Source organism: Rhinatrema bivittatum, chromosome 1, assembly GCF_901001135.1.
Source record: "Rhinatrema bivittatum chromosome 1, aRhiBiv1.1, whole genome shotgun sequence".
Classification (NCBI taxonomy): Eukaryota; Metazoa; Chordata; class Amphibia; order Gymnophiona; family Rhinatrematidae; genus Rhinatrema; species Rhinatrema bivittatum.
The window spans coordinates 338,422,962-338,437,873 of record NC_042615.1 but is presented as its reverse complement, the minus strand read 5'-3'; the positions used below and the strand labels follow the sequence as shown (position 1 = coordinate 338,437,873).

The following is a 14,912-nucleotide window of genomic DNA, read 5'->3' as shown; positions in this document are numbered from 1 at the left end:
TTCACTAACCTCCCTACTGAATATGGACCTCCAGGTGTCATGGAGGATTTCAGTTTCTCAAGAGCTACCCTGGGTCAAAGATGCCAGCTCTGTAGGTGCAGTGGATGCTTGCGCACCTACAATATTGAACAAAGGGTAATTTGTGTTGACTTTAGCACCCCAATAATTTTGAAATGTTGACCTCCATGCCCTGGGTGAGGTGATCCCTGTAATCAGCATCCTGCACAATAAGTTAAAAGGTTTCCGGTAGGAAGAGGGACAGACAAGAGAGGTGTTTGGTACACATGGACTCCTTGCAACAGCAGGTACAAGATAGAGTGAAAACCCTCACTAAGAAGTACAGTTATATGCTAGCCATGCTGTGTGACCCATCGATGAAAGGGACTATCACCCTCCGATCAAAATCTCCAATTCAGCAGGAGAGGATGTTGACTCGGATGTCCTTTATCTCCCTTTTGGAGCCTTGGGGTATTCTTGTCACTCTTGCTCCTCTCATGATGCCATGGAGTATGACTGCCTCTGTTTGGCTACTTTGCCCTGCATTAATACCCTGGCTATTCATGCCACTTATGGTACACTGTCTTGGAGTGCTCTTCCCTTTTCTGAAGATGTCTGCAACCGATCAGAAAATCCCAATTTTGGAGTCCAAAATAGGATACAAGGCTTCTTTGATTGACTTTAACGGGAAAAAAAATTAACAAAAGGCATAAATAAACACCTTTTTTTCCCATTTGAAATGAACATAACTAATTTTGGGGTCATACAAAATGAATTATTGAACCGAAATGAAAATATTTCTGTGCACATTTCCATATTTTGTTTTATATAATAAGTTAACAAACTGGGGTAGATTTTAAAAAGGTGCGCACGGGCGTACATGTGCACACGCCACCCGTCGCGCATACATGCACACCCAATTTTATAACTTGCACACGCAGGCACGCACAAGTTATAAAATCAAGGGTCGGTGCGTGCAAGGGGGTGCACAATTTTGTACCTTGCAAGTGCTGAGCCACGCCGCCTACCCCCGTTCCCCCTAACCTGACCTTCCCACCCCTTCCCCTAACCTTTCCCCCCTAGTTCTACTCTAACCTCCCGCCAAAACTTTTATTTTACCTTTTGCGCCTGCCTCCAGCAGCCTGTCGGCACACGATCCTTTGACACAGCGGCAATGGCCCCGCCCCCACCCGCCCCTTTTTGCAGGCCCCGGGACTTAGATGCGTCCCTGGGCTTTATACACATCGCCAGGCCTTTATAAAATAGACCCGGCGTGCATAAGAGCGGTTACGTGCGTAAATCCTCTGGATTTATGTGCGTAACCTTTTTAAAATCCGGCCCACTGTCTTTGAGGTGGTTGATAGTTTACAGCTTAGGGAAGCTTAATGTATATTTACCCCAACTGTAGAAGATGACAGAAGCACAGAATGTACTCTATTAACATTCATTATGAGGTAAACATTTAGCCACCCCAGTGCGGCTATCTATATTTTCACTATTCATTCACCATATTATTATCTATATATTCACTATATACTGTGTGTTTATATAAGCTAATAGAAATTACGCAATGTATGTAAAGTTGTGAAGTGCTCAATAATAATAACAACAGAAAAACTTCCTACGTAGGAAGAAAAGCACTAATGTACAATATAAGCAGAATCTTACAAAGTTAAAACAATGTTTTATTGATGCATTTAAATCATTAAAATAAAAGAGCAACTATGTACTAAAAATACAATTGTCAAATAAACGGATCTCAGATGAATTACAAATGTAAATTATAAATATAGGTCACATACTAATGACTTCACAGCAAAAATTGGATGCTTGGTGGCTTGGTATCAATGGCATTAAAAAGAAACACATGAATACATGGAATTTCTGTCATGTTACATTATTTTGTACAATACCTAAGCAATTAATCTGGCAGAACGTATCCTTTTACTTAGTATAACAACAGATAGTCAACAGCAGTATGATAACTAAATTACAGTATAAAATCTTTTCCTCATATTCTTGACACTATTTCCACACACTCTTGTCATTCATCACTATTTCCACTCATTCATATCTTGCATAACCGCTACAGATACTATAAGAAAGAAACTTCTGATAGAAATGGTCTATGGAGTACCCTGGGTCTGATAAGAGTTTCCTGGGTCCTATGACGTACCTAAAGTATTTGGCAGATATTTTCTTTGGCACCCCACAAATATATAATTTTAAAATTTATATACACAGAAAAATGTTTGGAAGTTAATTTTTAATATTCACTTTTTATTAAAAACCAACAATATATAAAACACCACAAAGCTGTATACAATCCAAGCAAAAAAACAAACAAACAAGAGGCTTTTATCTAGTCTGTACAGTGTAATGCTCTGACTGGAAGTATATTTTTAAATACTACATTAAGTACAGAGCTGTCAAACTGGAAATAAGAAAAATGCAAGACAGTTATGTTCAAACTTAAAGCACAATGCAAATGTCTATTACATTAATCCAAGAGCAAGAACACATTTGCTGAATTGTTTTGTTTTTATAACATTAATCCCCAAACCCCAGACTTCTCCACATAATCCTCCAAATGCAGGACATTGATAATTTAGTGAACAAGTACTATTGCATTTTACTTTAATCAAAAGCACACAAAATCCAAACTCAACAATCAGCCTATTCACAGTCTCTGCTTTTGAGCCTTAATCTCTGCAAATCGATTGATAATCTCATCAAAATGCACTTTCTTTGCATATTCATGTTCAATTGAAAGTAAAGCCAAATTTGTCAATCTTGTCTGACTCATGTTCGAGTGTAAGAAATTTTTAATCAATTTCAATTTAGAAAAACGTCTTTCACATGAAGCAACAGACACACACAAGAATCTCAAACATGGTGACACACTTGGCAGAGATTAACAAAAATCTAATTTCACAATAAATTCCAGAAACTGCAATGCTGTCTGTTTCTTTGTCTCTTCAAATCTGATTTTGGCAGCTTTCAAATGCCTCCAAAGTCATCCAGTTTCTCCACTGATATCTTTATCAGAGAATTCATCAAAAATCTGAGTTAAATTTGGGATATACTTTTTAAGTTCTTCTTTGTTTCCAAAAAGCAAAGTATTTGGCTAAATAATTGTGAAGATTGACAGAACTTGATCCATTGCCTTAGAAGGAATCTCCAATTCTTGATGAAAATGATCAAGACATTCAAGCATAGCCTGTTTTTACTTCCTCTGGCAATGTGAGTCCAGAATCCATTGCCAGTTCTTCTGGCATCCTTTTTATGGAGCTTTATTCTCTCTCTTCTCTCCATGGACATACCCATTTCCTCACATTTTGTACTTGCATAATGAATGGCCCTCTCCACATTTTCACTGCGCTGATCTTCAAGAAACAGTTTTAGAGCTTGAAACTTCAGAGTGCATTTATCAAGGCTGATTCCAACTGTTTGCAAATAGTTTTCTGTGAGATTAATTTCTTCTGGGACTTCATCCCACAAGACTTGCCAAAAGTCCAGCGGGGGTCCGGGAGCGACCTCGTGCACGCCGGCCGTCAGATGCCAATACTCAAAATGGCGCCGATCGCCTTTGCCCTCACTATGTCACACATAGGCGCCATTTTGAGTATTGGCATCTGACGGCCGGCGTGCATGAGGTCGCTCCCGGACCCCCGCTGGACTTTTGGCAAGTCTTGTGGGGGTCAGGAGGCCCCCCCAAACTGGCCAAAAGTCCCTGTGGGTCCAACGGGGGTCCCGGAGAGACCTGCCGTCCGATGCCAGGACTCAAAATGGTGCCGATAGCCTTTGCCCATACTATGTCACAGGGGCTACCGGTGCCATTGGTCAGCCCCTGTCACATGGTAGGAGCACAAGATGGCGCCGGTGACCATTTGACAGGGACTGACCAATGGCACCGGTAGCCCCTGTGACACAGGCTATCGGCGTCATGATGAAACCGGCAAACGTGGGTGTGAGAATGCAGGGATGGCTTTTGGACTCGCCGCTGGACCACCAGGGAGTTTTGGTAAGTCTTGGGGGGGTCAGGAGGGTGGGGGGGGTTTAAATTTTTATTTAGGAGGCCGAATAAAACAGAAATCTGTTTAATACGTGGGGAGTCGCGATGCGTTTCGCCTCCCCACGTATTTAACAGATAGGACAAAATAAGTTGCGGATTACAAATACGTGGAAAGCGGATGCACACCTCTAATGAAAAGGCAACACTGCGATTATTACACCAGATCCGAAAAAGCCAATATATCTATTATTAAGAAAACAAAAAAAGCCAAGCTGCTAGAGATCCCTACACAGTGCCAATTTGCAGAGGGTGCTGCAGGCAGCCACCAAGCGAAGATTTTGACGGTGAGTCAGTGTAACTACTAACGAGTTTTACTTCTGTGTTCCACAGGGGCGAATTGGCCAATCGGGGCTTCAGGCATGCCCCATTGGGCCAGTCAGGGCAGTCACATGGCTCACAGTGTCACTTGCTGGAAGCTTCTTGTGGCCTCTGCAGAGAAGGGAATGAGTACTGCAGAAAAATGAGAGCCACAGAGTCAGTGGAAGGAGCGAGAAGATGAGGGCTCTGGTTGCTGCAAAAGATGGAAATTAGGGCCACAGTGGTAACAGCAGGCAGCGAATATTAGGATCACGTCGGCTTCAGGATTATGAAAATGAGGCAACTACCCTTTGGGGTAACTTTCCCCAGAACTGCTGCCTCCTAGGTGGTTTCCCTAAGTCAAGACTCCTAGGACAGGACCCCTGCTCCTTAGGGACAGCGGATCCCCTAGGAGGACCCACTTTTCATAGTGAAGACATGGTACAAGAGACCCAGGGTGTGAGAGGCAGATCCTAGTCCTTTCATGTGCTGAGAGACCAATAACAGACCCCCCTGTCCCCCCACAGATACAGAGAGGAGTCTCCCCCAAAAATGATATGCAAGAGGCTTTTCCTCAAATAATCCCAGTGGGTGGATGCCTAGGAAGGTATAATGGGGAGTGGGCCCAGATTTCATCAGACCACTGGCTTCTGGAGATAATTGCAAGGGGCTAATCCCAAATATATTTTTGATTTCTCCTTGCAAATTACAAGTCAAAAGGGAGGCAGTCAAAGCAACTCTAAAAAGTTGCAGGCCTTAGAAGCCATAGCACTGGTTCCACCCGAAGAAATGGGGCAGGGAGCATATTCCATTTATTTTGTGGTGCCAAGAAAAGATGGCACCTTTTATCCTGTGTTGGATTTAAAAAGAGTCAACAGATGCCTGAAAATATCCCATTTCAGGATGGAGACTCTCTACTTGGAAATGGCAGCCATAAGAAAAGGGGAATTCCTGGCATTATTAGATCTGCCTGAGGCTTACCCCCACATCCCCATGAGACTCAGCTTTCAGAGATTTCTTCATTTTTGCATTTTGAGCCACCATTTTCAATACCAGGCTGTGAAGGAGTATACTCCTGCAAACTACCTTAAGGGACCGGCCATAGAGATCTAGCTGGGTCTTCTTTAAGGATCATCCCTGCAAGGGATTCTGGGCCCAGGGAGGATCTCTTCAGCCTAACATAAATTGGCTGAGCCTAGAAGGGTTAGAAAGGCCCAAGGGAGCAGGCAGGAACCAGGAATATGCTAAGACCTATTATGTGTGATACCCAGTATTTGTGAGATACCCAAACTTCAAAGTAAGCTTCCTAATTTGTTTGTTTTGCTTTGCACTGAGTTTTGTTTTCACTGTAAATAAACTGTACTCAAGGAACAGCCAGAGTCTGCTTCCTTTTTCCTCTGGGTTCTAGAAAAACTGGTAGGCTGGCCAGAGGACAGATGGGCTATCTATTTGGGGAATCTATTCAAACAGGAATAGACAAGATGCCTTCCAAACAGGTAATTCGGAAGGGAGGGCCACTTATCAGGAAGTAAAGGCAGGCATTCTCAAGAGAACGGGACTCACTCCTGAAGTCTACTGACAGCAATTTTAGCAGGGAGTTCTGCAGGCAAGAGAAAATCCCAGGAACCTGTTCCACATGCTTAAAGATGTTCCCTGGAAGTGCTTGCCACTGGAAGGTAAAATCAGGGTGAAGGAAGAGTTCCTGAGGAGCCTCGAATGGCCCAGGTGACAATGGGTTTGCTGACACCCAAGCCTTACATTTGAAAAGGTCCTAGAAGTAGCGGAGGCCTGTTATTAGCCCAAACCATGCTCAAATCACCATGATTCCGGAAGAAGCCCTTCACTCTGGATAGAGGATGGTAGAGCCCTAAGACCAATGTCTCCTTCTTGCACTATTCTGCACTCCTGTGACTTCGTGAACTGGAACTCAGCGAGATTCTCTCATCTTTAAATCAGAACAGATGTCAATCAAAAATGACATCAGATGAAGCCTAGTATGATGGTCATTTAATAATATTTCAGCGTCTTTAATTCATTTCAATAAAACTTGAGGTTAGTGGGTCTAAATTTTTTCATGTTAGAAAATAGCTCAGCCAGAGAAATGAAAGAAAACTCAAATCAACCACGTAAACCTCCTGAAGAAGTGGGTTGCACAGGAGTGCGGAATGGTGCAAGAAGGAGACTTTGGTATTAGCAGGTCCTCTCATGCCAACAGTGAAAGAGAAGACTGCATTCTTGATGCCAGATGGACTTTTCTAGTTCACCGTCCTCCCTTTTGGACTTCATGGCACCTCTGTAATGTTTCCATTATTGGTCAACCACCTGCTCTGCCCACATCAAGGGTACGCAGCTGCTTACTTGGATGATATCGTGGTGTACAGCCCTGATTGGAAAACATATTTTAGTCAACTCTAGGCCATCCTAACCACTCTGAAGAATGCAGGATTAACGGTTAACCTCACAAAGTGCTTGCTGGGAGGACAAGAAGTTTAATATCTTGGTTTCATCCTGGGGAAGGACAAGATCCATCCACAGACCAGGAATTTTGAGGTGTCACCCCGATGCCAATCCTGCAAACAAAAGTGAAAGTAAGAAGATTCCTAGGCATTACATAATATTATAAAAGGTTTATTCTCAACTCTTCAGAAAAGGCTGTTGGTATAGAAAGCACCAGAGAAAGTCCAGTGGTCAGAGGAAGCAGAGAAGCCTTCAGGGCCCTGAAAGAGGTAATATACTCTAAACCAATCCTGAAAAGTCAATGCCTCAGAAGTCTGCTTGGGAGTCATCTTAGTTCAAGAGAGTGATAGTCAAAAACACCCAGTGGCATACATTAGCAGGAATTTGATGCCACAAGAAAGGTGGTACTCAACAGTGAAATAAGAGGCATTGGCAATCAAGTGAGCCTTAGAGGCCTCGCGCTATTACCTGCTGGGATGGCAGTTCACATTCATAATGGATCACCATCCACTCCTATGGATGAATATGAATAAGGATTCCAACCTGAAGATGATGAAATGGTTCCTGGGCCTACAGCCCTTCAACTAGAAGATCTGGCATAGGGCAGGAAGGGAGAATGCCAATGTGAATTTCCTGTTGAGAAGTATCCCTTGTACAGGAAGAGCTGAGGGGGAAACCTTCTTCAAACCATCTTAAAGGACCACCTCCCTCAGAGATCTAGCCGGGTCTTCCTTAAGGATCAGCTTTGCAAACTATTCTGGACCCAGGGAAGATCCCTTCAGCCTAACATAAGTTGACAAGATCCAGAAGGGACCCTGCCCCAGGGAGCAGGCAGGATCCAGGAATATGCTAAGACCTGTTATGTGTGATATCCAGTTATTTGTGAGATACCTGAACTTTAAAATGAGCCTTCTAATTTGTTTGTTTTGCTTTGCACTGAGCTTTGTGTCCACTGTAAATAAACTGTGCTTAAGGAACAGTCAGAGTCTGCCTCCTTTTTCAACTGGCTGTTTCCAAGCCACTACCACTTGAGTTACCACACAAACCCTTCTCTTTGAACTTTCAACAGCACCAAGAACCTTCACCAAAATCATGATAGTTGTAGCAGCAACACTGCACAAGTTGTGGATGCTGATTCATCTGTATCTAAATTGACTGAGAGCAAAATCAGCCCAGGAAAATCACTGGGCCTCAGCCACAGTGATCCAGCTCTTGCATAATCTGGACTGGGTGATAAACTATATGATGAGGAATTTAGTGCCCTCTCAAACCCTAGAATTCTTAGGAGCTCTGTTCAATGCCAGGAAAGGTCAGGTATCTCTTCCCCGCAAGAAGGTAGACAAGTTGATAGAATAAGTGAGGTGGTTTCATTTACTAGATCCACAAAAATTATTAGATTATCCACAGTTGCTGGAACTCATGACTGCAACCATAGAAGTGGTCCCATGGTCAAGAGCACGCATACATCAACTACAGTGGGTGCTATTAGCCCATTGGTTCCCAGTGTCTTGTGACTACGAACATCATCTACGAGTGCTTTGAGAGGTGGCAGAGAGTTTTGATTGGTGGACAGCCCTGGTCAATTTCACAAATGGGGTGGACTTAGAGCCACCAAATTTGGGCATAATGGCAATAGATGCCTGCTTAAGCTGTTGGAATGCTCACTGCTTGGGCTAGGTGGCCCAGAAGACCTGGTCAAATGAAGATGTGGCACTATAGTCAATCAACAAACTAGAATTAAGAGCCATCAGCCTGGTGTTGCAGGCCTTCCAGGCTTGGTTGAAAGGAAAGGAAATAAGAATCCTTTCAGATAATGACACAGCTGTGGCATACATAAAAAAACAAGGGGGAACATGCAGCCTCAGCCTAGCAGAGGTGAGTGGATACTCAGATGGGAAGAGGGAAACTTCTCCCAACTTGAAGAGGCACAAATCTCAGGGAAATAGAACATGCTAGAAAACTTTCTCAGCAGGAGAAAGCTGGGCCCAGGAGAGTAGGAACTCAGGCAGGAGGCCTTTCATGTGATGAATAGTAGAATGCTGAGGCTACCTGGTGGTGGACTTAATGGCATCTCAAGCCAATAACAAAGCAAAGTGGCTCTTCAGTCACTGCACAGAGATAGGTTCCAGGGACATAGATGTGCTGATTTTATCCTGGCCCAAGGACAGACTTCTATATGTATTTCCTCCTTGGCTACTGATAGGCAAGGAGATAATGATGGTGGAGAATACCGTTCCAAAGTGATACTGATAGGGCTGAATAGGTCAAGAAGACCCTGGTGCATGGATCTCATCAGACTTCTAATGGAAGCCCTCCAAGTGTTTCCCAGAGAGCTTTGGCTGTTCTGAAAGGGCCCCACACCAATGGAAGATCCAACTCCATTCTGTCTTACAGCTTGGCCCTTGAAAGGGCTCAGCTGTGAAACACAGGGTTTTTCATGAGCAGTAGTGGCCACCATGTGGAAGGTCTATAAAATGTCAACCTCTGCAGCCTATATCAGAGTCTAGAGACTCTTCGAGGTGCACTGTAAGGATATAAAAATTGCTCCGTTCAAAGCAGACATTTCTCAAATCTTAGACTTTCTACAGAGGGTCCTAGGCAAAGGCCTAGCCCTCTTCTCACTGAAGATACAGGTGACAGCTATCTCATGGTACGAGGGTGGGGATAGAGGTGCCCAGGTGGTGGCTCACCTGGAAGTGTTAAGCTTCCTGGGAGAGGTGAAGAGGAACTGGTCTCCCTTCAGGCCAATCGTTCCCCCAGCGGAACCTCAATATGGTCCTGAATGTATTAGTGAACCATTCTTTTGAGCCCTTGAAGCAAGCGTCCATTAAAGATCTATCTTTGAAGATCACCTTCCTGAGAATAATCTGCTCTGCTAGGCACATTTAATAATTTCAGGTACTCTCTTGCAAAGAGCCCTTCTTAGCAATATAACCACATGCGGTGATATTTAAACCGGCACCCTTGTTTCTACCAAAAGAACCAGGCAGTGATACTGCAGCCTTTGTAAGGAAGGGAAAGGGAAGAACAGAGACCTTCAACTACTGGTTGTGCATTAAGTGGTGTTATGCTACCTGAAAGCCACAAATTCATTCTGAAGGTCTAACATGTTATTCGTATTCTTTGGAGGATGTCTGAAAGGAGAGGCAGCCTTCAAGGCCACAATAGCAAGATGGATTAAGGAGACCATCTAATCAGCGTATAATCTCAATATTAAGCAAGTACCGGCAGTACTCCCTGCTCTTTCCATGAGAGTCCAGGTAGCCTCCTGGGCAGAGGTGTCAGCATTCTCCAGGGTAGAAATCTGCAGAGCTGTCGCTCAGTCATCCCTGCACCCGTTCTCCAAGCATTACAGGCTGGATATCCAGGCGAATGGAAGGAAGCAGCCTTCAGGCCTGAATTCTCAGAGCAGCCCTGTCTTCCTCCCATCTTGTCTAGGGGGTAGCTTATGTATCTCCCTAGTGTAATGACCCGGTCTAGCAGACAACAATGAGAGTTAAATTATTATTACCTGATAATTTTCTTTCCTTGAGTACTGCTAGACCAGTCCAAGCCTCACCCTGAAAGACAGGCTACGCAGAAGCAGAGGAGGGGGGTCCTCCACTCTTTCTCTGCCCTTCCCCTGAAGGTTAGGGAATGAATTTGAGGGATACAAAAAATAATTAAAATAATTCATATATCTAGTTTATTTATTATATCTAGTAGCAATACAATACACCATGGGCACAGAGTGAAGGATCCTTGTCAGGTTGCTTTGACAGGAGGCTACTGACAAGACCCACAACCACTCCCCCTTTTATGACCAAGAGTGATGTCATCAAGGGGGTGTGCCCTTTGTCACTGGCAGCTGAGGAGCAGGGAAATCCCTGCTAATGGTCTAGCAGTACTCAAGAAAATAAAATAATTAGACAATAATTTAAACTTCCTATCCCTCACCCCTCTTAAAAAAAAAAAAAAAAAAATCCAACTGCCCCCACGTCTGACCCTTATCCTGAATCCTGCCTCTAGAATTCCTGGAAGCCTTCCCCAAGCTGAGGAGGAAGAGGATAGGGTCTTATTTTTCAGTTCACTATATATATTCAAACACTATAGAGTAATATCAGAGAATTAAAATTTGAAATATGCTGATAGTTCTAATAAATGGTTGTGGGCTAATGATTTTTAACCTATTTTTGCTTCTAACGCCATACATGAACATGGTTATTTTTTCCATTGTGAAACAATAAAGCCTTCATGTACTGCTATTCCCTTTACCAGTCTGCTCTGTTTTTGGGTCCATCCTTGTTCAATTCATTGAGAGTGCGATATTAATACATTACACAGGGCCTCATTCACTAGCCTGCATAATCCCTATCATGTGAGGCAAAGGCAGGATACTCTGGGCCCCCATTGAACAACCAATAAACATTTTTCAAATAACAGGGTTCAGGGGAGAGGGTCAGAAGGCCAGAGGGCCACTAAGCCACCAGGAAGGTTTGTTTATGTAAGAGGGACATTGGGGAGGGGGGGGGTGATCCACTTGACCACCACGGCTATATTTTTTAAACAAATGGGGATCCCAGACTCTGAGGTCCAGATTTATCAATAAAGCTGTGTTGTGTGTGTGTGTGTGTGTGGGGTGGGGGGGGGGGGCATGTTTCCCACCTTGCACACAAAATGCTTTTGTATCATTTATAACAACTATGGGCCACCTGCAAGGGTGGTGAGGGGGTGGGACTGGGTTCTAAAGAGATACCCAGGGTTTTAACTGGCAGGGATAGGGGCTGAGAGGCCCCTTTAACTGATGGAAGCTCACAGTCCTGGGGCTGTGTAGGGGGGGGATTTTGCTACCTCAATATTTTTCCCATAGGACAATACTGCAGGCCGTGAGGGAAAAATACAATGAAATTCACAAAGCTTCAGGGATTCACATAACTGCAGGGTCATTTATCACCGCTTTGTGACTCCTGCGATATTTTTCCCTCGGGAGGAAAAGTATCGTGGCTTAGTGAATGACCCCTGAAGCCCGATAAGTTAGTTAGCTAAATAAGATTTATCCAGATAACTTACAAGGGACATTCAGCAGCACAGCTATGCTTCTGAGTATCCCTGTAAAAGTTGCTAGTTAGCTGGATAAGTCTTATAAGGTCTTTAGAACTGATATCAGCCCTTATCCAGCTAAGTTAACAGGATAAGTAGCTCCTCTCTGATCCTCCCACATCCTGCCCATCACTTATCCGACTAACAACTTAGCCAGATAAGTACGTATCTGGCAACCGCTGATCACAGCCAGATATTCAGCTGCTACTACACTGCAGAAATTCACTAAGTGTGTAGTTTTAAGATATAGCACACCATAACTAATGGATAAGTTACATTTGTAAAATTAGCTCTGTAATTAAAACTGAGAAGGAAAGACATGGACATGAATCACATTTAACATCTAACATTGATAACAAACTATGTTACCGAACCTTATGGCACCTATGTAAACGGACAAATTGTAGTATGATTACTTTTATGTGCCTTAATGTAAACCGTTGTGACGGTCCCCACCAAACGACGGTATAGAAAAGACTTAAATAAAATAAATAAATAAATAGCCAGATATGCCATTACTTATCCAGCTATATATAGGCGTCTGAAAGCTTTACTCTTTTCAGTTGAGTAGAAAGAGACAACTGTTGTTAGCACACACACAGACCCCAAAATAAACTTGGGGGCCTAATTCACTGTCACCTATTCTGTGTCTATGGGAAAAGACCTTGATAGATTAGACCCTTAATGAGCTAAAAATTAACCAACAAGAAAAAACAATGTTTTTTCTTGTTTATCTTTTAGAGAATGCATTTTATCTGTAACTCCCATAATGACAAGTTATTCTTATATTATATGTTAAAATTATAAATAAAGAATTAAAAAAAAAAATTAACCAAGAAGATAATATATCTTTCTGGACTATTGCAGTTATTTTTCAGGCAATCTGTTTAGTTTGTGCTTTAATTTAAAAAAACTTCAGAATGACAGCATTCTCATGGATTTACTGTTACCAGCCAGCTTCTGCTTCCTTACTAGGCCATTGTGAAATATGCTGTTTATATTGTTGAAAAAATGGATTTATGTCTTGTCAGGATAAAACTATCTCATTGGAAATTATTAACCTACAACAAATTGGATGAGAGGTATTCAGAGGGAATTAATCCAATATTTTCAGCATAGATGCAAGTGCTGAAAAACAACATTTTTTTAATGGGATCTTTTTTTGGGGGGGGTCTCTCGTACAAACAACTAATGATTTGGTAAACAGGGCCATCTAAAAGGCTTTTGTATTTGCAGTTTTATTAAGGTTTGCGGTTTTATTAAGGGTACTTGCCCCAGGTACTTGTATCCTGGCTTGGTAACTGATGGAAACAGGATGCTGGGCTTGATCTTCGGTCTGACCCAGTATGACAACTTCTTATGTTTTTATGATTAAAATTCCCCATGTTCCAAAAGCATTATCTTATCATTTGTATAGGTTATTCCACAGGAAAATGATACCAAATCAAGTTTGACCTACAAGTACATCATTCATGAGGACTCTGTACCTACAATCAACAACAATAATGTACTTCAGGAGGAAGTAGATACTTTTGAATGGGCTTTAAAAAGTTGGTCTCCGTGCTCGAAGGCCTGTAATGGAGGTAAAGCAGATTCAATAACTATTTTCAGGTTGGCACAGCAGATTTGAGAGAGTTCCCTTTGTGGTCAATTTGAGACCTTTTCAGCTGCATTTGGTAGGACTAGAGGTGCCCAACCAGTTCCAGATGTTCAGGACAGGTTGATCCGGTCCTGGTTTTACCCCATTGCACTCAGGGTCTTACAGTCTTGCTTTTCTAAGGAACTGCAACGGGGAAGTCAGAACTACAAGTTCCTGCCTGCAGTGGGGTGAAACCAAGGCTTAATCAACCTGTCCTGAAAATCTGGAGCCAGCTGGCAACCCTAGGAACTTAAAAAGGAAGGAACTTGTCAACCTATCAATTTTCACCTGTTCCCCCTACAGGCAGATTCAGTGAGCAGTTCTGCTAGTAGAAAATGTATCTCTCTTTACACATTCAGGAGCTGGAGTTGCTGTTAAATTTCTATGTAACTTTTTCTGCTATTCAGAATTCTATTTCATAACTGAAGGATAATCAAGAATTTAGAAAGTGTTTTAGATTAAACACACATTTATTTTGCATACTATATTTAATTTTATGTACTGAAGAGTCAGCTCAGAATTAAAGGAAAGATCCTAATGATTCTGTTGGGACTGCCATCTAAGTTGGGTTTTTGTTTTAGCAGTGATTTATGTAGGATAGTACAAGATAAAATAATTTGAGCATAAAAGATCAGATGCCTGAATCATAAAAATGTATCTTGCATATTATTTTAAGGGTTGTCAGTAATATGAGAAGAAACTAATAGACCTATTCATGAAAGTGGGAAACTGCGATAATGCATGTTAATGCATGGCAATGAATACTGTTAGTGCAGTGTATCCTAAGCCTCTCCTGTAGGCAGGCCTAACCAGTCAGGTTTTCAGGAGACACAGTGTATGCAACTCCATCTTATCCATATTCATTGTGGCAATCCTGTAAACCTTTAAGAGGGCTTTAAGAGGGCTGGAAAACACTGAATTAGTGAATAACCCATTTTAAAGAAATGGAAGGCTTGGTAAATAACATGCAATATTGTGGCAGCGCCCTTTTCTGAATCAGCTGTAAATGAAAAAACGTAAGAAAAAACTTTCTAAACAATGTTATAAAATCCGTGGGCTGTGCGCACATATGCGCTGGATTTTATAATCCACACGTGCATGTGCAGGTAGCACGCACAGGGGGGCCTAATTTTGTAAAAGTATGCGTAGCAACGAAATCAGGCCTTCCCCCGATCAGGAACTTCCCTACCCCCCCTACTTAAACCCCTTCCCTCTTCTCCTCTCGTCCCCACCTTATCTTTTTAGGGTTTTTTCCCTTTGTTTTCAAAATACTTCAGCTCCTGAGCTCCGTCCTGCCCTGCCCCTCCATCCTGCCCCCATTTCAGGGCCTGGCAATTATGCGTGTATTGTCACTTACGCACGTGGCCA

At 42.7% G+C, this 14,912-nt stretch overlaps 1 protein-coding gene across 1 annotated transcript in view; it reads left to right on the top strand.

The window, feature by feature from the left end:
• The window catches only part of ADAMTS3 (ADAM metallopeptidase with thrombospondin type 1 motif 3), a 474,821-nt gene that overhangs the window by 430,314 nt on the left and 29,595 nt on the right, over positions 1-14,912 (top strand). The window contains exon 18 of the mRNA XM_029598748.1: positions 13,323-13,488. Within this exon, the coding sequence (XP_029454608.1) occupies positions 13,323-13,488 (166 nt within the window). The remainder of the gene's footprint in view (positions 1-13,322; positions 13,489-14,912) is intronic.